At 42.7% G+C, this 24,727-nt stretch overlaps 1 protein-coding gene across 1 annotated transcript in view; it reads left to right on the top strand.

Moving 5' to 3' along the window:
• The window catches only part of LOC115375877 (vasoactive intestinal polypeptide receptor 2-like), a gene marked incomplete at its 5' end in the record, with an annotated part of 107,633 nt that overhangs the window by 30,584 nt on the left and 52,322 nt on the right, over positions 1–24,727 (top strand). The window contains one exon of the mRNA XM_030075460.1: positions 20,726–20,817. Within this exon, the coding sequence (XP_029931320.1) occupies positions 20,726–20,817 (92 nt within the window). The remainder of the gene's footprint in view (positions 1–20,725; positions 20,818–24,727) is intronic.

The raw sequence follows: 24,727 nt of genomic DNA, 5'->3' as shown, positions 1-24,727 counted from the left end.
ACACCTCTGCATCACCTCTGCGCTTGGCCACTCCGTTGCATCTGGAGCCGTCGGCCAACTCTACGCAATGCGTCTCGGCCTGGAAACCGTTGTCAAACTTCTTAAACTTAGAAATGTCTGTGATGATGTGTGAGGTGGCACCCGCATCCACCATCAGACCTCTTCTCTTGACATCTGGCACTTGCATCTCCGCGTCACTTATCCGGAATGCGTATTCTTTGCTCCCCGTGTTCTCAGACGCTTTCCGTGCGTTATCCAGCTGTTTCTTCCTTCTACAGCTTGCACTGGTGTGTGTGGTACTTTTGCAGTGATTGCACCACTGTTTGCGCGGACAGGCTCTGGCAATGTGGCCTCTGGCGCCGCATCTGTAACACACAATGTCCATATTTTCACTGTCCTTTGCTCCCTCTGGCGCGCTCTTTTTGCCAAAATGCGCTCGTGCCTTCATTACATTATCATCAAACGCTGCTGCACGCATACTTTCAACATCTTCATAACTTCGGAGCTTTGTCTTGAATTCAGCAAAAGTCAGTTTATCGTCGACCTGAGTCACATGTATAGCAAACGGTTTAAATGTCTCTGGAAGTCCTTTCAAAACCATTGCTATCAAAAGGCCGTCACTGAGCTGTTCCCCTGCGTTTCTCAAGGCAGTGATGGCAGTCTCGGCCCTGATGACATATTCAGTGACATTCTCAGTGGGTGATTTTTGCAAAGAGGTTAACTCAGTATACAGGTTTATTACCCGGGGCTTCCCTTTTCCAGCATAATATTCACGGAGAATTTTCAGCGCCGCGCGTCCGTCATCTGCTGCGTCGCGCATCACCAGCGACAGGCTCTTGTCGTCCAGGAACTGGATGAGTTCCGCGTAGGCCTCGGCGTTTCTCCCTTCATCCTCATCGTCAGCGACAGCGGGTTCATTTAAAATAGTGTCTTTCAACCCTTGAAGACAAAGATGTCCCAAAAACTTCGTCTCCCACAACTCATAACTTTTCTCGTCGCCGTCAAAAATGAGCCTCGCCCAGCGGCTGCTTGGCACTACGTCTCTGTCCTTTCTGCTCATGTTGCTCGTTGATTGCTCCAATCTCAGCTCCCAGGTGCACGCAGTAAACGTCGCGACTTTTCACCCAGCAAACTTGCCAAACTGTGCATTATGAGACTGGGCCCATAACCTGTTAGCAGAGTCTTCATTCGCAGTTTAACGTGACATAATCACAGGACACGCACTTTTCCTTTGTGTGGGTAGCCGCGCCACGGGCACACACTTTTATTAAGTACACCTGCAGTTGATCATGCTCATCAGGTAGGTCACATGATTTCATTACGGCAAACACTGATCTATTCAATGACGTAATGTAAACAAAACTTATTTTCAGGGGCATAACAAAAACAAATGAAATGAGAGCACATCTCTCAACAATAGCTAAAGTAAATTAAATCCATTTCTGCCAGTTTCCCCAGTTACACTCAGTGTTTTTTGTCACGGCTTTGGCTTGAGTCCTGGCACCCAGCTCGAGTCGTGGCTTCAGCTCGAGTCCTGGCACCCAGCTCGAGTTGTGGCTCCGGCTCGAGTCGTGGCTCCGGCTCGAGTCGTGGCTCCGGCTCGAGTCATGGCTCCAGCTCGAGTCGTGGCGCACAACTTGAGTCATGGCTCCAGCTCGAGTCATGGCTCCAGCTCGAGTCGTGGCACCCAGCTTGAGACGTGGTACCTGGCTCGAGTCATGGCTCCAGCTCAAGTCGTGGCGTGGTGCCTGGTTCGAGTCATGGCATGGCTCCCGGCTTGAGTAGTGGCATGGCTCCAGCTCGAGTCATGGAGTGGCGCCTGGCTCGAGTTGCAGTGCCCGGCTCGAGTCGTGGCTCTGGCTCGAGTCGAGTTGTGGCGCCCGGCTCGAGTCGCAGCGCCCGGCTCGAGACACATGGAGCCCAGTTCGAGTCATGGCACCCGGTTCGAGTTGTGGCATGGCACCCGGCTCTAGTCATGGCATGGCGCCCAGTTCGAGTCGTGGCGCCCAGCTCGAGTCGTGGTGTGGCGCCCAGTTCGAGTCGTGGCGCCCGGCTCGAGTCACGTCAGCCCCTCAAGTCTGTGGTGTCGCTTCTACGCTGATTCTCCGTGCGACTGAGGAGCTCAGGTGAATTTGCCGCCTGTGTTTACCAGTTCATCAGTTGTGTCTCATCTGCCTCGTTACTTAAAGAGATTAATTAGAGCAGAAAGGAAAGTGTTTTCCACATCTGCTTTGCATGCTGGGTGATGCTCTTGGTAGAAATACAAATATGGGCAACACTGCAACAGAAAACTGTGTGTAACAGACCTTTTGAACCAGATGTAAAAAAAAAAAAAAAAAAAAAAAAAGCTGTCTGTTTCAAATCTGTGCTCATATTTCTCACTGTGTTCATGGGTGTGGAGTTTTGCAGCTTCATGCAACTTCATCTTCATTTTCTCCTGCCTCAAATCTGTTTTCCCAGATAATGAAAAATAATAATAATATGAAAACAGGCTATTTGTCAAATAAAATGAAATATTCAGTGGTAAACACTTTGACTTATTATATAATACATGCAACCGGAGGGCTTCATCAATCAGAGGTCATACAGATATTTAATTTGCGGTGCAGGAAAGTCACCAAGCTTAGCGTCCTCATGTGTTTATGGCGTCAGCAGCATTTCACGTCGTGTTGTGTGTCGATCGTCTTCCTCAGCGCGATGAAGACACGGGATTTGTTTTCCGGCTCTGCGTGCATGAGGGCTTCGGATGCGCTGGGAGCACAAATGTTGCAGAAATCTTTTCTGGGTCAAGGTCTGCGCTGCGCTAACGTCTTATCTGAGATGGCTGAGACCAAACCAAACACTCCCCACACACACACACACACACACACACACACACACACACACAGCCTGGGCGTTTAACCTGCATCAAATAAATCGAACCATTTGCCGAAGCAGATGAGAACACATGGTCCGGTAAACCCTCAGGCTGGAGCCGCTCGAATAAAACAAATCGTATACATAGAGGGAGCTGAGTTTGTCAGGTCCAAAAAAAAAGAAAAGAAAAGAAAAAAGAAAAAAGGAATGGCTGTTTACCCTAAAAAATGTTCTAAAATGTCAAATATTCATTTCTGTAGGAGGCAAAGCAGAGTTTGTGTTTGAGCTGCATGTCGGCTACACGGCGGCACGTTCTGATCCAATTATGTCTGGATCCTACGGCCACTGCTGTTTGACTTTCATATAATTGTGTACATACGGATGTGCTCTTTAATTGGCCGTGCATTTATATTGTTTGTATATGATCCTTGGACACCAATTATTAGCGCACATTTGCATTGCCAGTGGCTTTAAAGCCCATAGAGCTGCATGCTAAAATTTATTCATTCAAGCACTGACAAAAAAAAAAAAATCCTTGCTAACAAGTCATTTAGTCTCATTGTCAGCGTTGAAATCTTGTTTTTTTCTTCAAGCGAGGAAAAAAAAAAAATCAGCCAGTGGGATGAGATAATCCCACTTGTTTCCAGATTTTTGCTCAACCAAGTGTCATTGTCTTGATCCTAGAGGCTGATTGTGCCTTATTCTGCCTCGATTCAACACATTCATGCTCGTTCCCAGAAAAAAAAAATCCTGAAACAATTCAAACTGCAGTAGATACAAATGGGATTATGTCTCATCCCACTTCTTTAACGATAAACAAAATTTTAACACTGAAAATCAGATTATAAAATGTGTTACGATGGGGTTTTTGTGTGTGACGCTCTACAAAGTAAAGACAACACAGCAAGACAGTCTGCACAGAGCAGTTTAGGCACCAAAATCATTATTATTATTATTTTTTCACCATCTTTCACCCTAAAATGAAGCCTAATCCAGACTCTGAATATGTGCAGACGTCTTTTCGCACTGTTTTGCAGCTCAGTAAGATTTTCTGTGGTTGTGTTGTAGTCATGATGAGTGTATCAGCGTCAGTGTGACCTTCTGTCTTTCCTCCGTCTCACTTCGCTCAGCCTCGGTTTTCTGGTCTGTGTGTGAATGTGTGCAGTAGATTTCCCCCCTGAATCCTCAATCATCTTCCGGCCAGTGACCAAACTCTCTCTCTCTCTCTCTCTCTCTCTCTCTCTCTCCCTCTCTCTCTCTGTTCTCATTTCCACCGATGACTAAACATTACATAAGCGCCTACTGGCTCATTTCAAGTCAGCGCTCAGAGCACTGCTTCCCTGTTTGCTGCACCTCAAAAAACCCCAAAATGAATCACATGAATCAGTAAAACCCCCTTCAGACAAAGGGAAGCAGTGGCACAGCCAAGGAGAAGATCTCTGCGTGTCTGGTGGTGATTCACAGTCTGTGCGCTGCGCTGTGGGCCAGAGTACGACTTGACGAAAGTGGTTCAAAGGCGCAATTGAAGCAGGCGACTCTGCAGAAGAACAGCGGCGCACCTGCCCCGAGCTCCGAGTGGCTGAAGCTCTTTGTCCCAAAATGAGATTCGATTTCCACTGTTCAGAGGAGCTGAAATCCACTGGAGCAAAACGGTGAACACAAAATAAAACCAACCCTTGTCGGCGAATAAACTCATCATTCACAGTTTTCACAAAATGAAATTCAGGAGAAAGTAGAGCTGACTCTTGACTGATGGAGATGCAGGCGGCCTGGGTGGAAACTGTAGAAATAGAGCTGAGTAGAATCAGTATTTCAGGTGGTTCCTCTTTGCAAGACAACAGCTGTGGCGTTCATTGATGAAAAATGTTTGTTGGTGAAGACCTGATGACCAAACTGGGACCCTTAAAGACCCCATGAAGTGGACTTTGGCGGGACACGGTGCAGGGAAGGATCACTCACAAGTACAAACCAACAGGATGTCAGTTTGAGAGAGAAACACTTTTATTTTGAAGGGATGAGGTGGATGAGAGAGGTTGTTTAAAGCTTTGTGAAGGTTTTATTGGCTGAAACTTGAATTTACAGCCACTAGTGCAGGATGATGATGTCACTGTATAAGACGCTCTGTTTTACAGGAAGTGGAGGTCATGTGAGGTCATTTCATGGGACTTTAAGTGCATCTTAAGCACCAGAGGGGTTTTCATCAGGATGGGGGACAATTATTTTAGCACTTACCAAGCTGTTTGGCCGTCATAATATGATCTCTTTTATATTGGCATTTTCACCATGTGTGACTGAAAATGTTGAAAATGAGTGCCACATTTTTGTCGCCAGGTACTTTACAAAGGAAGGAGCAGCCAAATGTTTTTAATGTTTTTTTTTTTTTTACCCACATGCTGCAAACCTCCCTCTGATTGGCTGATGATCACTGCCTCTGTTGGTTGGGCTGGTTGAGGTTTGGTCTCGTCTGGTCATCGCAGTTAAACGGAAAACGTGTTTAGTTGTCACAGGATTTTAATAAAATGAGTAAAAGAATTCAGAAAATCACTTCATGGATCCTCCACCACTGAAGGTGAATGGAGGCTGTGCTCATGTCTCTGTTTGTTTGTTTGTTTGTTTGTTTGTTTGTTTGTTTGTTTGTCAGCAAAGTATCTAACTAATGCATGGATTTGAATGAGGGATGAGCTGATGGAGTATCTAGGCCAAAGGTCAAGGTCAGAGTTAAAGGGTCAAAGCATTGCAGAAAGATGCTGTCTCTGTCTGCTCTTGTTTACTCTGTTCTTATTTATTTATTTATAGCTTTATTTGTCAGGGACAGGACACGTTAATTAAAACAGCTAAAAGAGAGGAAAGCTTCGTTAACGTTATCGGTAATGGAAAACATTAACAATGCTTGTCGTGTTGCTGTGGAAGTGTCAATAAAGTATTTTGACATTTACAAGACAGCTGCTGGTCGGCCCATACATCACTTCTACTCAGTTCCATTTCTATGGCTGAAACACAAACGCTCAGAAACAGGCGATGAAGTTCATCTGTGAGTAATGGAGCTCACTTCCTCCATGGCTTATGTGTGATCAACATATAAAAACTATGAACATATGATTGGGAAGTGTTTATTTAACGGTGTTTAGTTCTCTTTGATTACCCAGGTTTTCTGTATGGGGACTCTAGTTGCTGACCTGCCTGTCCCTTTAAGAAGAAGGAGTGCTTTTCCCCTTTAAAGTGTAGATTAACTAAGTGTAGAGTAAATTTGAGAGCGATGCCACCTGAGATAGATTGACATTAATTCCAGAGACCATCCCTGACTGGCCAAAGCAGCAGCTGGCCAGGTATAAAAGGTTGAGGAAACTCACAGACTGCTCTTTTGTCTGTTTCATTCTCTCCTGGGAAATGGACGGCTCTATGCTGTACTTAAGGCAGCAAATTTTTTTTTTTTTTTTTTTTTTTTGGTCTGAAGGAGACCAGATGAGACTGTTTTTGTTCATTTTTTTTTTGTGGCTGGCCTGAATAAATTGTTATATCTTTCAAAATCTACGCCTGCTTGCTGGTCCATCCTTCCCTCAAACACTATCTACCATCCTCATGTACAACACTGGGTAGGTGAAAAAGTGGCACACCAAAATTAAGGGCAAGACCAGGCTCGAGATTCCATATCAAAGGTTTTAATGCTGACGTGTTTCAGCCAGAGCCTTCATCAGAGCAGAATAACAAATAGTCACAAGCGTGTATTTGAACCCACAGCAATTACTTAGCCACACCCAACTGTTAAAAACAGATCATCACCACCTGTGAGGGTGGGGAGGTACTCACTTGTCTATGGATGTTACAAACCTTTCTACTTGCATTCCACATGACGTCGGCTTAGCAGCTACTGCCAAGGCTCTTCAAACCCGGAAACTGTAACCCCTCCTAATTCATTCCTCCTTGAATGGCTGCATTTGGTCCTGACTAACAGCTACTTCATGTATGACAACAGATTCGATATCCAGACACTTGGCACAGCCATGGGCACTTCAATTGGACCTAGCTATGCCAATATTGTAGTCGGTGACTGGGAAAAGCAGTGGGTGTTTAATGTCAACAATCCATTTGTTTCCAACATCAAACTGTGGAAACGTTACGCTGATGACATAATCTGTTTCTATGAGTCCAATAACCTCCATGAATTTGCTACGTACCTTAATCAGTCAACCAATTATCTTAAATTTACTGTGGAAAGTAGTCTGACTTTGGTTCATTTTTTGGATGTTACCATTTACAAAGACACAGCCAACAAAATTCACACCACACTATACCACAAACCTATGGAAAGGAATACCATCCTCCATTATTCCTCCAATCACCCCAGTCAATTAAAAGGTAATATACCCACTGGCCAGTTTCTAAGACTGAGAAGGAATTGCTCTTCACTGGAAAACTTTGATGCTCAAGCCAATGCCATGAAAAATAGGTTTTTGGAAAGACGGTTATCCTGAATCCTTACACCAAGGTATAGTCTGTTAGAGAAATGCGCTAAGGAGGCCAAACCACATAGACTGTCCTTTATAACTGATCAAAACAATTGCTCCAATCAAATTAAACAAATAATCATGAAACACTGGCCCATTCTGTAACTTGAACCTCAATGCAGTTTCCAATAACCCTCCTCTTGTCATCTTCAGAAGAGCCCCAACTCTAAAGGCTGAATTATGCTTCAACGTTAGAAGAGCGTACGGGGGTTGTGCGAAGCACGCATTTCCTACGCAGCGCGTGTGTGTCCAACATACCTCTGCGAAACACACTGAGCAATTCTCCTCCCACCAACGTAGACCCTGTGACGTATGGTCACTGCTCTTCTGTACGTCTTTGTAATGGCGAGAGGACGAGTCGTATAGGTGCGGGTACTTGCGCACCTCTTCGGCCAGGCGTTCTTCCGCGAGATCCAACATTCTCCAAAATTTTCAAACACAACCGACGAGTCGAGATACAACAGTTGTTTTAAAAACGGCGCTGCCTGCCGGCACAACAACAGGATGTGATGCCGGTTGCAACAAAATGCCGGAAATGATGTACTTCGGCGGACCAATCACAGCTCTTGTGGGGCTGCGTAGGGTCCGCGTAGTTACAATTTTTGGGAGGCGCGCGGCAAGGCTCTGCGGCGGTCGCACAACCCCCGTAAGCTTCGCACAATCTCCGTACGCTCTTCTTACGCGGAAGCATAATTCAGCCTTAAGAGACAAACTTGTACATTCCTCTTCCAACAACCAACAATCCACATGGCTTTCCATCAAGGGCAGCTATAGATGTGGTCACTGTGCTCAGTGTAAAAACACTTCAGATTGCAAATCTTTCAGACACCCCCTCACAGGGAAGGAATACAAACATAAACAATTTGTTTACTGCAGTACTACCAATGTTATCTATATGCTCATTTGCCCTTGCGGGAAAAAGCGTATGTTGCCACTTTTTCACCTACCCACAGGTGAACTTCATCTTCAGTAACCTTTTAAGTTGAGCACCCACTGCCGATTGGCCAAGAGGACGCGCACCTGTCCCAGATAACTTTAATTAGGCATCTTAATGAACTCAGTGAAACAACAGACAGCAGGTTACCCTGTCCTGCTCATGTATCGTGTCCGATCATATTTGATTAAACAGCTTAACATGCCTCTTGTCATGTTTTAATTACGTTTCTGTTGGTGTAATTAAATAAACACCAGTGTCAGCCAGCGGGAATTAACTTTAAACAAATCTTGACAGTCGATGTTACAGCTGCGACACAATGCACTGATTGTAAATGAAGGGCTTTACTTCACTTTCCCACCGAATAAATGTCTGCCCACCAAACACACCACTTTTATTCATACAAGCCTGATGATAAATTTGATCACATTCTCTGAAGACAGCCTCTGTATTCAGCTCAGCGAGGCAGCAGGCGTCACCGGCGCCTCGGCCAAACCAGCCCGGTGATGAAATCGATTTGGAGTCTTGGCCCTGTAATTGACTCCGAGCTTACGCTGTGCCCGTCTTCATTACCCAGAAGTGAAGAGTGTCCTGCGCTCCCTCCAGAATGAGGGCTGTGCTTTTATTCAGCAGTGAAGGGAAAGATGTTCAGCTGCACCACCTCCACCAAACACATTCATTGCATTGACTCAATTGTGCTCATTGCAGCGAGGGTAAAAATGATCATTATCCCACTGGCAGAAAAAAATGATCAATTCAGCTGATAATTGCAAAAAGTGAAAGTAAAATTACTCCAAATAATTCAAGTGCTCTGAGGTCAGACTGTTTCATTGTGTAGCCCTATTGTCCAATGGATCGACCTGCCTTATGAGTCAATTTCACCTTTTAAACTCCGATTTTTAGAGCATCTTACTTCCTTTTATTTGAAGTATTTGCTAAATTTAACAGGTGTTAATAGTAGAATGTGAAGTGTGACGACTTGGGCGCCCCCTGGAGTCCCTTAGCGGTAGGAGAAAAAGACATTAAACTTGCCGTCAGTCTTATTCTCCGCACTCTGCAGAGAAGAAGCACGTACAATTCACAGTAGTGATGAAAATTGAAACCAAAATGAATAACACAACAGGAATAAAGTTGTGAAAGGAGAAGAGTCGGACGTGTTCATCAGATAAAAGTCAGATCAGTCAGACAGACGGCGCCTCTGCACTTCAGACTAAAAGCTTTGAAACCCTTTTTTTTTCATATTCTGAAGCAAGGTTTTTTTTTTTCTGCTGGAGAAGTGAGCTGGCAAAACAGTTTCTTTTTTTGCATAACCTGCAGAGTTTATGAACTTTGTGCAATACTAAGAAAATATTGCTTTATGGCTGCCTGTGTTTTGAATCTCTTTAGTAATTTATTAGTCTGTGTGCTGCTTTATGGCACTTTGTGGCACTGTGCAGGCCTCTCTGGCTCTATGTGGTGGGGATCTCTGTGGTCGGGGAAAACTGGTGCAAAAGTCATGCATAAACAAAGTTAAAAAAGTAAGTTTTTTCTTCCATGGAGAAATCAGAGATGGCTACCGCTGTCAACTCCCCATGTCGCCTCTTGGTTCCGGCAACTCACCTGCTGCCAAAGAAGAAGAGCAGCTTTGAGTTTTTAGAGAACGTATCGGGCTGCATATTTTTGTCCAAACCCGATTTGGAGTATAGTGACCGAGCCCGACCCGAGCCCCAATTTACTCCATCGCTCCATCGCCAATTTACCTTTACCGCCTGAAATAGCCTACGTGTTGCCTTCAGTTTCGTCATGTAAACTCCAGCACTGTACAGGGAGCTGCCCAGAACAGACAGCAGGTCCATCATTTTTATTTATATTTTACTTTAGAGTTTCACTTAAATCGGGGATCCACACTGTAGTTTGTGTCACTAGCCCGGCTGACTGTAGGAAGAAGAGGCGCACACTGAAAGAGGGATGCACAATTTAACCAGGAGGCAGTGGTCAGACGCTCATCACACAGGAGAAAATTAATCCACAAATATTTGTCATTTTTGTATCACATTTAATGACTTTTTTCCTAATTTAATGGGGACAACGGGGTAAATTAACATAATATGTTTTATGTTTTGTACACATTTTGTATATGTTGTATATGTTCTGTGGGGTCCATTTGACCATTGACCATTTTGACATTATTAAAACATAATTGATTTATTTAAGGCACTAATTAGATAGTCGGTGAAGAAACAAAGTTGGCTACCTGAAATATAAACTTGGCTAACAGTTTTAATTGTAACCATGTATAAATGTAACCATGTATAACCATGTATAAATTTGCAGACAACAAGAGGGTTCATTTCTGCTGCACCGAAGCAACTTCATGCATTTTTAATAAATTTGTCTGTTTAATTACATCACATAACCGAATTCCCAAACGTAGACCCAGTTTGTATTCCCAATTACAACAAAGGCTGGTTTCAGCTTTGTGAATGTGGCAGCAGAATCACAGATTTTTTTTTTTTTTCCCCGGAGTTGGAGCGAGTGAAGAAGACAGATGAAACCCAGGGACACAACCTGTTGCAGGATAATGAGCCAAGCCTCAGCTCCTGCCGCTGAATCACAACTCATGTTGAATGAAAGGTAGTGAGCTGCACTTTATCAGACTGTTATTAACTTTATTAGGCCTTAATCTGTAACAAAAAAAAAATGCATTATCACAAGTTTAAGTGTGTAAATGATAAATACTTAGACCTAAACAAGCCTGAATCACAGTCTTTTAACTGGCTTCCCTCCCTTTCCTCTCTCTTTGTTGTTGTTTTTTCTCATACTTAAAAGTTTACACATGATTTTCAGAATATTTACCGAGCACTGCAACAGATCAACGTGAATCAACAATGACAACAAAACTTTTTCCCGGCCGTATTTTAATATTCATTTGTTATTTCTAACGAAAATATAGAAAATGTGCAGTTTGTATCGGGTAAACACACATCTCACTGTCGAGGCAGCATAAATGGAAACGCATGTAATTCTCCGTCTGATTTGGTTGCAGCGTAAAAGCGTCCGCCTCCCTCGACTCGCGCTGTGTTTTGAAGGTCGCTCCACATCCACGTCACGTTCAAACGTCCCAAAAAAGGTGTGCCTTGATTTAGAAACAATGGGAATAAATCACACCAGGCCCCAGAGAAGTCCAGGGTGAGGAAAGCAATCTCCCAGCTCGAGATTACATCTGTTTGCGCCCCAGACGAACGCCTCCGTGCATCTGCACTGTCAACACTCAGCCGGTGGCAATGAAAGATTAATAGGAAGCTCCCGTTCTTCCCTATTCTGGAACAACATGGCTGCAGCGCTGGGAGGGGAAAGAGCCATGAAGCGGGGTGAAAACACGTGGAAAAATATCATTTGCTTGGTAAAAGGAGTTATTTTTCGATAGGAATTTGATGTCTATATTTTCTAATACACTGCTTTGTGCTCAGGTAATATTTTTCCCAGACAGAGGCAGAGGTGGAACGTGGACATTTACATTTTTTTTGTTGTTTTTTTTTAGATTGTTTCATTAGTCAATTTAACTGTTTATTGATACACACAAAGTTAGTCACTATTTCCTCAGCTGCTCCTGTGCTCCTTGTTAACACTTCAGCATATTCTGTATTAAACTGACAGTTCAGGTTCTTGCCCATACATTGTAATGGTATTCGCTGTTCCATTCACTGCTGTATATTTAATAGTAATATGTGTGTTTAGGGTAGTGATACAGACACAAAGTAGTTCCACCAGTCAGCAAAGTCAAGGCGGCTGGGAAAAAAAAGTGAATACAGTTGTCCTTCGCTATTTCGCAGCCTCGCAGTTTCGCAGATTTTTTTTTTGTGCAATTTTGCATGTTTTTTTTTTTTTACACAGCGCATTGTGTTCTGTGTCCCAATTGGCTAAGGGACTGTAGACCATTGTCAATCAATCTCCTCCGTGCCGTGTCTCCTGTGCAGTACAGAATGCGTTCATTCTATAATACTGGACTTATTTTTCTACGAAGGTTTGAACTTTGAGAGTTTAAACAAGAGAGAAAAGTGAGAAAATGTTGATGCCTGTCTGAGAAAAGTGTGTAGTGAGGGGTTTTACAGCCTTAAAACATCTAGAATAATTGTAAAAAATAAAGCTGACTACTTCGCGGATTTCGCCTATTGCAGGTTATTTTTAGAACGTAACTCCCGCGATAAACGAGAGACCAGTGTACCAGACAAATGTGTGTTGTGCGTCCGTCAAGACACTTTTTCAGCTTTGGACCAACACTCGATATCGTGTCGTTTGCTGGTTCACATCCACTTCATTCATGCTGGAGGAAAACGCTGCCAGTAAAGCACTCGTTCTCACGACAGGGAGGATCTCTTCAGCTCATATGGAGGAGAAAATATCACGAAAAAAACAAGTCCTGGCAGCTGTTTTTTTCATGTAACTAACATTATTCAACCTGATGTCATGCTAAAGTGTGTAATAGAGCCGCCGGTAAACCAGAGGAAAGCGTGTCAGTCACGTTTTGTGTTAAAACGACACACAGGACCATAAACTGCCAGAGGAGATAGGTTGCTCAAACACTCAGGAATTAGTGTTAGTGTATGTTTATGTTAACAATATGTTAAATTATTATTATTTTAAAAATGTAAATTACTTATCAAACAGACCTAACAATTCAGCTAGCAATGAATGAGCAGTAGTATGCATGTGATAACATAGATTGAAAAATAAGCCGAAGTGATACCTCTTCTCTGAATAGACAAGCTAAGCCAGTGTGCTGCTGTTAGCCAGTGAAAATAAAGCGGAGTGGGCACTCTTCATATTGTTACACAATCTATGTCTGTGCGCTGCTGTAGCCTGGAAATCCCGGTAAAATAAGACAGTCGCCTAAAAAGTAACTTGTTTTAGACCACTTTCACTTGTTTCAAGATCATTTTCCTTGTTCCACTGGCAGTTTTTTTTTTTTTTAACTGTGTTTTAAACACAAACAGCTAGCTAAGAGGAGGGCTGGGAAAGTGGAAATTCGAGAGAGGTCGGTTGGTTTGACAAGATCCTTTAATTCACACGTGAGCGGGCAAATACTCCCCGCAAACACACGCCGCACAGACCCGCAGCGTGTGTGAGCTCGTCGTATACCATCATATAGCAATCAAACTAAGCTGCATTTTCACTTCCACTACCAGATGCCGATTAACACACACAAGCGAAGAAACCGAAACACAAAACAAAATCCTCCAGGAAGGGAATTTCTCGGCTCTGTTCTTCGTCTTTGGCAGTTTTGGCTGCGACTTCCAGTGCACTCTTGTTGATACAGCGCCACCACGTCGGCGCAATGCTGCAACTGCAGTTAAAATGACATCCATCTACCACGGCGCTTGTCAGAAAATAACAGTTTTCCCGACGTCAGAGTTTTGAGAGCCGGGGGCGGCACGAAATTAGGCGGAGACGGCCGCCTCGTAATTTTACATGCAGGAAAAACCCTGCAATTCAAACAGAAAAATAACAAGAAAAGAGACATTTAATTTCCTGAAAAGATGGGAACCGGGACTTTTTTTTGTTTTGTTTTTTTTGTCATAATCCTGTTTGTTAGTGTTAGTTTCTGTGCTAAAAGTGTTATTTTATTTCGGGAGCTGTTTTGCTGTGGAGGTGAATGGAGAGATAGAAATCCAGTGGTGTGGATCAGCAGCTAATGAGGAGATTTCACCTCCAGGTGGATTCACATCACACACAGAGAGCTAAAACACACACACACACACACACTACTCTAAAGATTAGTTTTCCTTGAAGTGACTGGCCTAATGAGGGCGCTATCATTACAGGTTAGGATTCGATATTAGACTCCAGTGGTATGAATTTGTAGAAACGCTGATGGAAGACACATTTTGACGCCGTGCTCTGCTGTTTAAAACATGTCTTGTGATTGGACTGATGGAGACGCTGCAATTAAAGGTCAAAATGTCGATCTTTAAAAGGCCATAACAGCCACGCCGTAAGTCTGATTGACATGAAACTGCATAATTCCAGCTGTTTGTATGAAATCCACTGATTGCTGCTCAAACACGATATGTCAGATGCAGAGGACACAACCGCAGACACATTTAGGTAATTATACTGTAATTAAAGGCCTTGTAATTAAAGGTCAAAATGTCACTTTCTGAAAGGCCATAACCGCCACATTACCGGTCCAATTTTAATGAAACTTGGAGGGATGAAGGGCGAAGCCAAACAGGCGCCTACAACATTTCTGGACGATAACGTGTTCATCTGTTTTTCCTCTAACAATGAACACAAGCAGGGGGCAGTTTTTTTAATTCATTTTTGTAATTAAAGTCCTCGTGTGCAGACATAACAAGCCGTCTGCTGAACCTCCATCTTCTGCATCAGCTGTAAATGCTGTCAGTGCAAAGGCAGACATTTGTTGAAACAACTTTTTATGCTCTCAGGTTTTTCTCCCCTGTTGCCTTGGTACCAAGTTCGTTGAGATGAAAGTTTTTGCACTACAAAATACTGATTTGGTTCTTCTGAGCAGACATACAAGACTTAAGTGTAAAAGTATGATGTCTCATTACATAGAAATACTCAGGTAAAGTGCCAGGACATCAAAACTGGACTTCATACTCACATAAATATTCTTGGTTAGTATCCACCGCTGTTTTTTGACTGTGGAAGGGTGATTTACACTGTCAAAAAAAATCATCCAATTATCCACTTAGTCCCATATTCAGTGTTCAAATGAGATAATCCCACTTGTTTCCAGTGCAGTTTCATTTGTGTTAGTTTTTTTTTTTTTTTTTTCGTCTTCTGGGAACAAGTATAACTCTGTTGGAACAAGGCAGAATGAGGCGGAACAGTCCACTTGGATCAAAGAAATGGCACTTGATTGAAGAAAATACTGGAAACAAGTGGGATTACCTCATCCAACTGGCAGATTTTTTTTAAAGGCCCCATGCTGTACACTTTCTAGGGTTTTATTTTAACTGTTGATATCCCCAGCAAGATGTATTTGTGGTTTTGAGTACCTGTGGTCCGCTAAATATAGTTTCACAGCTGCTCTCTCTTGCCTTTCTCCTGGAGTTCTGGCAGCACAGTTTGTTTAGCCAATCAGAAGAGAGAATCAGTCCCTCACCACTGATTGGCTGAGTGACATATGGTTGGGCCAATCACAGGCAAGTAACTGAAACCCACATTGCTCAGCAGTACTCGCCGGTAAACGGGAATTATCATCTTAAATAGATCTACATTATGTATGATTGTCATGGCTACCGCTGAGCGTGATGTTATACGACCGTATGTGTTTGAGCCCGACTCCGATCCCAAACCACCTCACATCCATTTATTACAGGATATTTCAGAATGGTAAGTTATGTTTATTAAATATGCTGTAATGTTAACAAGCAAATGTCACAGTACAGAGTAACGTTAATAATAATGTCTGGTAAAAGGTAACGCGTTTTTGCAAAAATGAATGTGTAAACTCCATTGACGTAACAACAGTCTTAGTCACTATCCACTCAATAAGATGCAAGGCTACTCTTTATTCAGTACTCTACCTACTTGAAAAGATAGTAAACACCGATGGTTCAAAGTTTGGCCTTGTTAGTAGCCTAGGTAACGAACATTTTGCAGCATTTTACAAGTCCTACTTATGGACGGTTGACATGCTGTAATTTGGAGCTTTTACTTTTTAATTTCAAAGGTGTACCTGTGGTAACTGTGCAGCGATGCCCACAGAGAGAGAAAATATATGCTGCAGAGAAACACACCAGGTACTTTCAAGTGATATTCACCTTCGCAAAAACCATTACATTCTTCAATCACTGTTGAATGAAGTTGACAGATTATCGTTCATCAGGCTCTCGGAAGAATGATCCAGGTACAGTCACCTCCAAACTGCACGACACACCATCCTGGCCTTGAGCCGGTGTGCTTGAATGTATATGCTTTTCAAAATGCATACAACATTTACCGGGCAGACTATGGGCCTATGAGGATAAGAAGCTTAGAAAGGTACGTATTATTATTATTATTATTATTATTATTATTATTATTGATGATGATGATGATGATAATGATAATAATAATAATAATAGTAATGGCTCAAGTGAGTCCTGAACCATCCCTTAGTTAATTGAACAGACCATGTTTCCTCTATGGGTATACAGACTTAAAAAGCAGTGAATTGTAATCACACTACAGAATAAATCATCATCATAGCTTCTGAATAATACCAAGTTCAAACCAAATGAATAACTGAGACACAATCAATCAAGAAACAATAGTTCATTATATAAATTAAACAATGACAATAACAAGTACTATTCAGATGACCTGGCCTCATTCAACTGCCATAATCATAACTGAAAAAAGTCAAAATGTCTCTCCACCCTCCTCGGCGTATGGTGCAGGGTCACTGAAGACTTTCTCAAACAGTACCTCTGTAAGCTCAAGGATGTAGCCTGAAAAAAAGGGTTATAGGTTTTACTGCTGTTTTTTTTTGTATATATTTGTCATAAATACATATTGTCTTACTTTTATATAATAAATACATGTTGTTGAACTTACTGTGTGTAGGCACTGTTTTGACTGGCGTAATCACATATTCACCCTTCTTAAACTTTGGGAATTTCCTTTTGAAAACGGGCTTTCCAGAGGCTGGGGGCAGTGAGCGTTTTGTTGTAGTGCCGTGGTTATAAATTTGTTAATTTATTCATTATGTATTAGTATTTTTCTCTCAAATGCCTTATCCTTATTGTTTTTTTCCTGTGCATTTATTTTTCTTGTTTCGCTTTTTTTCTACTTCTGTATATACTTTAGAGATATTTTTTATCTGTAAAGCTGACTCTAAGAGCAATGCACAAAAATTCCAATGTACATATTCTTTTTTTGTATTTGTGCAAATGGCAATAAACATCTAATCTAATCTAATCTAATCTAATTTAATCTGATGACATGTTGAAAGGACACGGTAGCCTCTGTGCCCAGAAACACGAACACATAAATGAAATCATTTTAATAAATGCATTTTAAGTAAAGAGAATTTTTACTCAGACAAACACAGACACGTTTGGAGATGGAGTGGTCTCTTTGAGAAGATCAGTGGGGTGTGGCTGTGAGCTGAATGGTGAATGCAGAGGGCCATAGGTGGGGGGGGGGGATAGGGCAGCATACTGGAGGTGTCGACGAGGTGTGTTGCAGCAGTGATGACTGGGTTGGGGGCTGCAGATGTCTGATCAAACGAGTTGAAGAAGATCATTCACCCACTGTTGCTCCCTATCTTATGCGGAAATTTTCCGAATAAGATACAGTATATAAATCAGAGTCAAGTAGGAATTTATCACCTGCAAAGAGTTTACTTCATCATTATTAATGTGGTTCAACAAAACTGAACAACTTGCTTAAAGCTGAATACATATCCTATGTGAATACTTACTTCACTCTCCAATTCTTTTCCTGGGTTAAGGCTTTGGAGGTCAGCCGTAAAAAGTTTCTAAGGGCCAAATTTGGCCCACAGTATCTCTCCCTTCCCCTGATCCCAGATGTCAGTCACTGGAAGGGAAAGTAGGGGAGTCATTCAGTTTCAGGGAGTGGAATGATAAATTAAATACAGGACATTATGTTCAATATTTTGTAAGTTTTACATATGAATACCATTGCTGTGGACGGGGGTTGTGACAGTAAACGTCATTTCAGTGTGGTCAGATGTTTCAGCTGTCGAGATGGGAGAGCGTGTGATGGGAGGGGTAACAGTGCAGGACATGGTGGATGAGGAGGCTGGAGAGTTTATTAAAGGGGAGGCAGCATGAAGTCCTTTCTCTGTTATGTGGTTGAACTCCAGGGGAGAGGGCCCTTCAACTTTTTCGAGTTTAGCAGGAACCCTCTTCTCTGGATCAACAAAATGAATAAGGTGGTCGATGTTGGCTGTTGTCCTGATTGTTGTGTTGTTGGTTGTTGCTTGTTGGAGTATGGCCTTTTTGTCTTCCAGGGTGGTAATAGTGAATGGTGCAATCATGTCCGCTTCCATTTTACCCCCCTTTCTTTGTTGCTCTCGAATATTTCTTGCCAAAACAACATCTCCGTCTTTAAAATTGTCATCTTGACCCCTCTCTGCTTTCCTTTTCATGATTTTTTGTTGGGATTTTTTTTATATTAGCTTGGACCTCCTGATAAAGGGCTTGTTGATTTTGTAATCCCTCACATGGGCCCTCCTCCCTAATCAGGGCCTCCACCTTGTCTTCATTTATCTACAAGAACAAAAATATAAGTGCATTAATATAAAGTCAGCACATCTACTGCTACATCTACATGTGTCAAAAGATTCTTTGCTCCTCTTACCTCATAATTACATGGTACCTCAGAGGGGTATCTGGCCTCCCTACCAAACATCAGGTAGTATGGACTGAATTTTGTCGTCAAATGTGTTTTTTGTCCTTATCCCAGACATGGTTGCAGGAAGATACTGGTCCCATTTTTTGGGCTGATCCTTCGCCAGCTTGCTTACACATCTAAAATATTCAGTTATATGTTGGTGACTTATTAACTTCATATATTCAAAATGAACTATATTAACTATTCTAAAGTAACTTAGTATTGTGATATGCTGTGGGATTTAGGGCCCTATCTTGTGCCAGAGTCCCTAAACCTGTTATTTGGGGATTTAGCATTGCGTAAGAGGCGTTCCCCTGCAAAAGTTGCTATCTTGTGCACCTCCCATTATCCGTAAAACACCTGCGCTACCTGCTACATTATGCATAGGCGTGGTTTGGGCGTTACACCAGTTAAACCAATCACTGTGCCAGGTGCCACTGCCCAAATGGGATAGCGGGTGGTCCTGAGCACCCGCTATCCGCTTTCCCTAAAGTGTGTGTGCAAGATAGCAATTGTAGGGAAAGCGCCTAAACACGCCCACGGACACACCTCCAGGCAGAAATAACAAAGTCGGCATAATGTATAGCAAGTAGCGTGGGCGCAAGATGCCGTTTAGGGATGGTGGAAGCTGCTAAATGCGCAATTCACGGGTAGCGGGCAGTGGCAACGGGTAGCGGGTGGCGCAAGATAGGGCCCTCAGTCTTTTTTTAAGATAAACTTACCGATGAATGGTGCTGTTGAGTTTCTCAACAAGTCCGTTTGTCTGTGGGCGATAAGGGGAGCAAAAGCTCCTCTTTATCCCCACCCAGAGTGTTAACCTTCAGCATGCCAAAAAATAGAAACACAAGTCAGCATGGATAAACAAAACTAGGTTGCAGTAAATTGTTGATTTTAATCCTCACCTTATTTTTAAAGTCTGTTCCCTGATCTGTTAGCAGTCTTTGAGGAGCCCCAAATTTGTATACAAAATCAAGAATACAATGGGTTACCTCCTGTGCTGTCTTGTTAAGAGGATAGGCCTCTGCCCACTTTGTAAAGTGGTCAGCCATGACACATATGTACTGGTTACCACTCTCAGTGACAGTGAGCTAAAATCCTGCGGGAGCTGGGAAAAATGCCCATCAGCCACTGGTCTGTAACGTGTGTTTCTTTTGGAAGAGTGTGCAGAGAAACATGAGTCTAATTGCATCCGTCTGTGGTGCAACAATATTTCTTGGACATGTGTTAGCTTGTTACCTGGGGAGTGGAGGTGGGCTGGCAAGTTTAAGTGGGCGGAGTCACCTTATGTGTGACATCACAGAAAGGAGGAAGTGCTGTTCGCTTGTCTTAAAGGGACAGTTTAAAAAAAAAACGGGCTGTGTGCATTTCTCCGTTTATCACAGGTTTAATGCATGGGACAGTATTTATGTGGACCTGAGACCTTCCCTATTACGCAAAAACAACCAAAACTGCATTTTTCATGCCATGAGGCCTTTAAGCTTTTAAGACTGAGTGAGACTAAATGACTTGATGCGATGGATTTTTTTTGCAGTGTTATTTAAAATAATGCTAAAAATAATTCTACTTTGGATATGTTTTCAGATTTTGATGAATCTTGGAGGCTTTAACTCAAAACCTTGTGACTCGGACTACACGACTTGAGCTCTTGGGACTTGACTCGGTCACTAAGTACGATGCCTTGATATAACTCTGCTATTGTGTAACATTAATGAAAGCACCGCCTGCTGTTGTGATGCAGGACAGAAATCCTCATTCAGCGCATGAAGGAGGAAATCTTCACAAGCCTCCACTGTATGCCTCTGCATCAGTTTTTCCACCAAGAAACATTCCTTAAATTTATTTTACTTGGTGATGAAAGTGATTCATATCTCGGCTGAATGTGTTAATAATGTGTTTTTGCTCCATTTGCGGTGAACGTACGCAGGGGCGGCATAATTTGTTTTGATTTTGTGCTATGCATCATTTTTGAAGGAGAAGGGTATCATTTTTCTCTAATGGTGGATATCGCAATTTGGAAGCGAGCTCTCGGTGTGGGAGTGGGAGTGTGGAGATAATTGGCTGCGTTTCTCTTCCTCTCTCGCAGGGAACATCAGCAGGAACTGCACGGCGGACGGATGGTCGGATGTTTTCCCCAACATCACCAGCGTGTGTGGCTCCGAGCCAATCCAGGATAAGGTACAGTAGGCGTCCGCACCGCTGAACACGGCATCCCGTGTACTTGAACATACAGCTTAGGATGCACACACAACCCCGGTGCCTATTCGTGCTTTTAATCTCGTGTACCTACCTTCACCACTCCTGAAGTTTGTGTCGTGAAATATCATGGCGATGTTTCACCTGGACTCTGATGGATCTAGATGCCTCGACATGATACGGACCTTTAGTCGCCTGTGACTGATGGAGTCTACCGGGCTGATTTTTTAATTAACCCGGTTAGTGGGTTATGTGCAGCATCTTTAAAAAATCGATACGTCCAAGCGGAAAGCTGTGTCTTGCCATTGGCAGTTTGATATAAATATGAGCAATTAGCGCAACTGTGTTAGTGCCTGTGTGTGTGTGTGTGTGTGTGTTTCTCTGTGCACTGCCATGCCCATTTTGTGCAACCGCCTCAACCATCGGTGGCTTCATCGCTACAAATGCATGTTACACGGCAAAACTCAACTCAGTCCTCCAGAAGTTTATGTTAAATTCTAGTGGAGGTCCCGAGGTTTCCAAAGATCCCAAACATGAGCGTAAAATGATGCACGAGACATGTAGATTTTTTTTAATTTTTTTTATTTTTTATTTTTATTATTTGTTTGTAATGCTGCAGCCATAAAACAACGGCATCTTGGCTTTGAATGACTCACTCTGTGTCGAAGTTTGGGGCAACACTTATAAATGTACACTACAACCACTATCTTTACTGCACAAAAAGAACCATAAGAATAGTTTATAATGCTGGTTATATAGATAGAGTACACAAATCCACTATTCTTAAAATCAAAAACATTAAAACTCACTGACCTGGTTCATTTTCAAACAGCACAAATAATGTATAAAGCAATAAACAACTCACTTCCTGGAAACATTCAAAAATTGTTTTTTAATAAACAAAGGGAGTTATCATTTATGTCCATGCAACTCTTAAAAGTTTTTGTTTCTGTGTGTGGTGTGAAGCTGTGGAACAGGCTTAGTGGGGGGCTAAAGCAACGTCCAGGCATGATCCAGTTCAAACAGCGGTACAAAAACATGGTTTTCATGAGGTACAGGGAGGAAGAAGGGCTGTGACGATCACCAGGTATTCTCACAGATTATATTATAAAAGTTCATCGTGTCTACTGAATATTTAGTTTTTGTTTTTGGTTCTTTTTGTAGACGTAGAAAAGCATTTCTTTACCTTGCTGACTAGTTTCGGCGTATCTCTTCCGCCTTCCTCAGAACTGTCACCACATGTCAAGCGGTGTCGTGCCTTATCAGCCGGTGTTGTGGAGGCGTGATCCTCCTGTCAGATTTGACAGGTCGATCACGCCTCCTGCTGTCAGGTCGCTCCTCCAGGACGGCGCTCCAGGTGTGTGACGGCACATAAGCTCCCTCATCCCGGTTCATCGTCCCGTGCGCACGTTTTCTTATTTTTGCCTCTATAATCCACCGTTGGTGACGATTTTCTTCGGTGCAAATGACTCTGGCCTCCTCCCAGTTCATTATATGGTTTTGTCGTTTGCAGTGATCAGAAATGGCTGATTTTAAGTTTTCTTGATGTGCTTTTTCTTTTTCGGATCTTGTGTGTCTCTTTTCTGTTTCTTTTTCACATTCTTTTCTGTGTTTTTTTCTCATCTGCCCGTTTCACTAATGTATACTCTATTGCAAGAACGGCAAGGGATTTCATATATGATGTTGCATTTATTGTCTGGTTTTATCTTGTCCTTGGGGTGTACGAGTAACTGTCTGAGTTTTTTCACAGATTATTTATTTATTTTTGTTTATTTTTGTTCTGTTATTTTTGTTTATTAACATTATTTATTTTTACTGTTGGTAAAAATGTACATGTCAATATGTTTGTGTGTATGGGTATATAGTTTAAAATGTGTTAATTTGGATATTATGTATGGAAGTCAACTGATACAGTATTACTGAGTAGTGGAGAAGTGGTAGTATTTAAATAAGCATACGCTTCTTCCTACTCCTTTTTGGACATGTGTCGCCATCATAGTTTTGTTGTTCGACTATTTTGTATTGTTTTTGCCTTGTGATTTTCACATGTTCAAAATAAAGCCTTCATTCATTCACTCACTCTGTGAGCATGATGGAGCCCCACTGAAGCTGGATGTGGAACAATATGGAAATTGTTGATTGTGACATGCAGTATGCACAGTGATTCTCTGTGTGTCCAGTCTGACACGGCATGATGTCGCGCTCTGTTGCTCTGTCCTCATCAGCGGTCCTTATGTTGGCTGCTCCACTTCACTAATGATGTCCTTTTTTCTCCACTCTATCTGTCTACATCCACCAATCAGATAAGCTGATTTTTTTTCTTTTTCTTGGGGAGGTTAAAGGGGGGGGGTACAGTTTTTAATGTCAGATAAAAACTGCACATGCACATCCAGTGCCAAAGTAATGGCAGGTGCTGGGCCAGAAATGAGTGAACAATGAAACACAAACAAGCGGCTTGCACTCTGCAGGGCTCCAATTTACTTCAATTTATTGAATCAAAAACACTGTGACATTTTGTTTTTCAGATGTTGATGGCCTGGTGTTTGTTGTGTTTTAATGTCTCAGATATTCCTTTTCCACCAAGCCAAGTCACGAACCAACAAAGAACTGCTTACTGGGGATGGGGGCGGGATTATCGATCAGAATAGTGTTTCTAAAAAAAAAAAAAAAAAAAAACTTTGAGTCCCTGGGTGAAGCATCAGACTATTTAGCTAACCCATTTTAACCTCTGCTTGTTGAAAGATTATATCAACCTCTGACACTTTTTACAGTGGTGGCTTTCACCCGTTCTGGCTGAGGCAGAGAAACCACCGTGAGGAGATTCGTCGATTCGTTTTCCCGTCACGTCCTGCCTGCTGCACCGGGACAGCAGCAGCGAATCCGCGTGTCTGTTACAGGTACAAAGCGGAGAAGTTTAAAGTGGCGTAATGATGCGGCTCTCTTACCAGCTCTACCCTGCGGGAAAAGTAAACTGGTTGACAAGCTGAATCATGTTTGAACTGGCACTAGCACCAGCCCTGAGCTAGCACCGGGCTCTTGTTGGTGGAAACGGGGTCAGACTGGGCTGAAGTCTTGGCTCACCCCAGCCAGGCTTGGATTTTTGGACCTGTTGAGAACTCTTTTATGGATAAGCAATGATGCATAAAGTTTTAAGAGCATTAAATCCAGACTAAGGGAATTTTTGACCATTAGAGGGTGTGATGAGCACGTCCTGCTTCTGTGGCGAACAAGGTCCTCAACACTCATAAACCATAAAACTGAAAACTGGCTGTGTAAAAGAAGCATTTCCTTACTATTTTTCCTGGTGGAAGGAGTGTTTCACATCACCCCAATTTCAAAAAGTCATGCAAACACAACAGTGCTGCTGCTTTTACGAAAATAATGAGGAGGACTTTATTCTGGTGATGGAATACTGATGAAGAAAGACTGAAGTCTCTGAAAGTACATTTTCATGTCATGGAGGAATGAATGGAAACCAATGGCTGGATAAAAGGAAAATGATGTCCTCAAGTTCAAGTTTCAAGTTCAAGTTTATTTAGAGGCTCAAAGGGCTTTACATGCCCACATATTTACAACAAATGGGACAATGGCTCCTGATTTAATCCTCATAGCGACAACAAAAAACCCAACTGAGAGACCACAGAGAGAGGAGACCCCATTCCTGGCAACACAGGTGGACAACAGGTGTCGACCTAGTGAGCAAATTACAGACATTACAGTCATAAGGCAAAAGCAAGGAAACACAATAGCGGACAAAATGACAACAGAAGCAGCAGAAAGCCTTGGCCGTGGCAGCAGACAGACACGGGACAAAGAGCAGCCACAGCAGCCAGGACGAGGGGGGCGGTGAGGACGAGGAGGACAACACGGGACGACAAGGAGGGGCGACCGG

Source organism: Myripristis murdjan, chromosome 17, assembly GCF_902150065.1.
Source record: "Myripristis murdjan chromosome 17, fMyrMur1.1, whole genome shotgun sequence".
Taxonomy (NCBI): Eukaryota; Metazoa; Chordata; class Actinopteri; order Holocentriformes; family Holocentridae; genus Myripristis; species Myripristis murdjan.
This window is presented reverse-complemented; position numbering and strand designations above follow the sequence as displayed.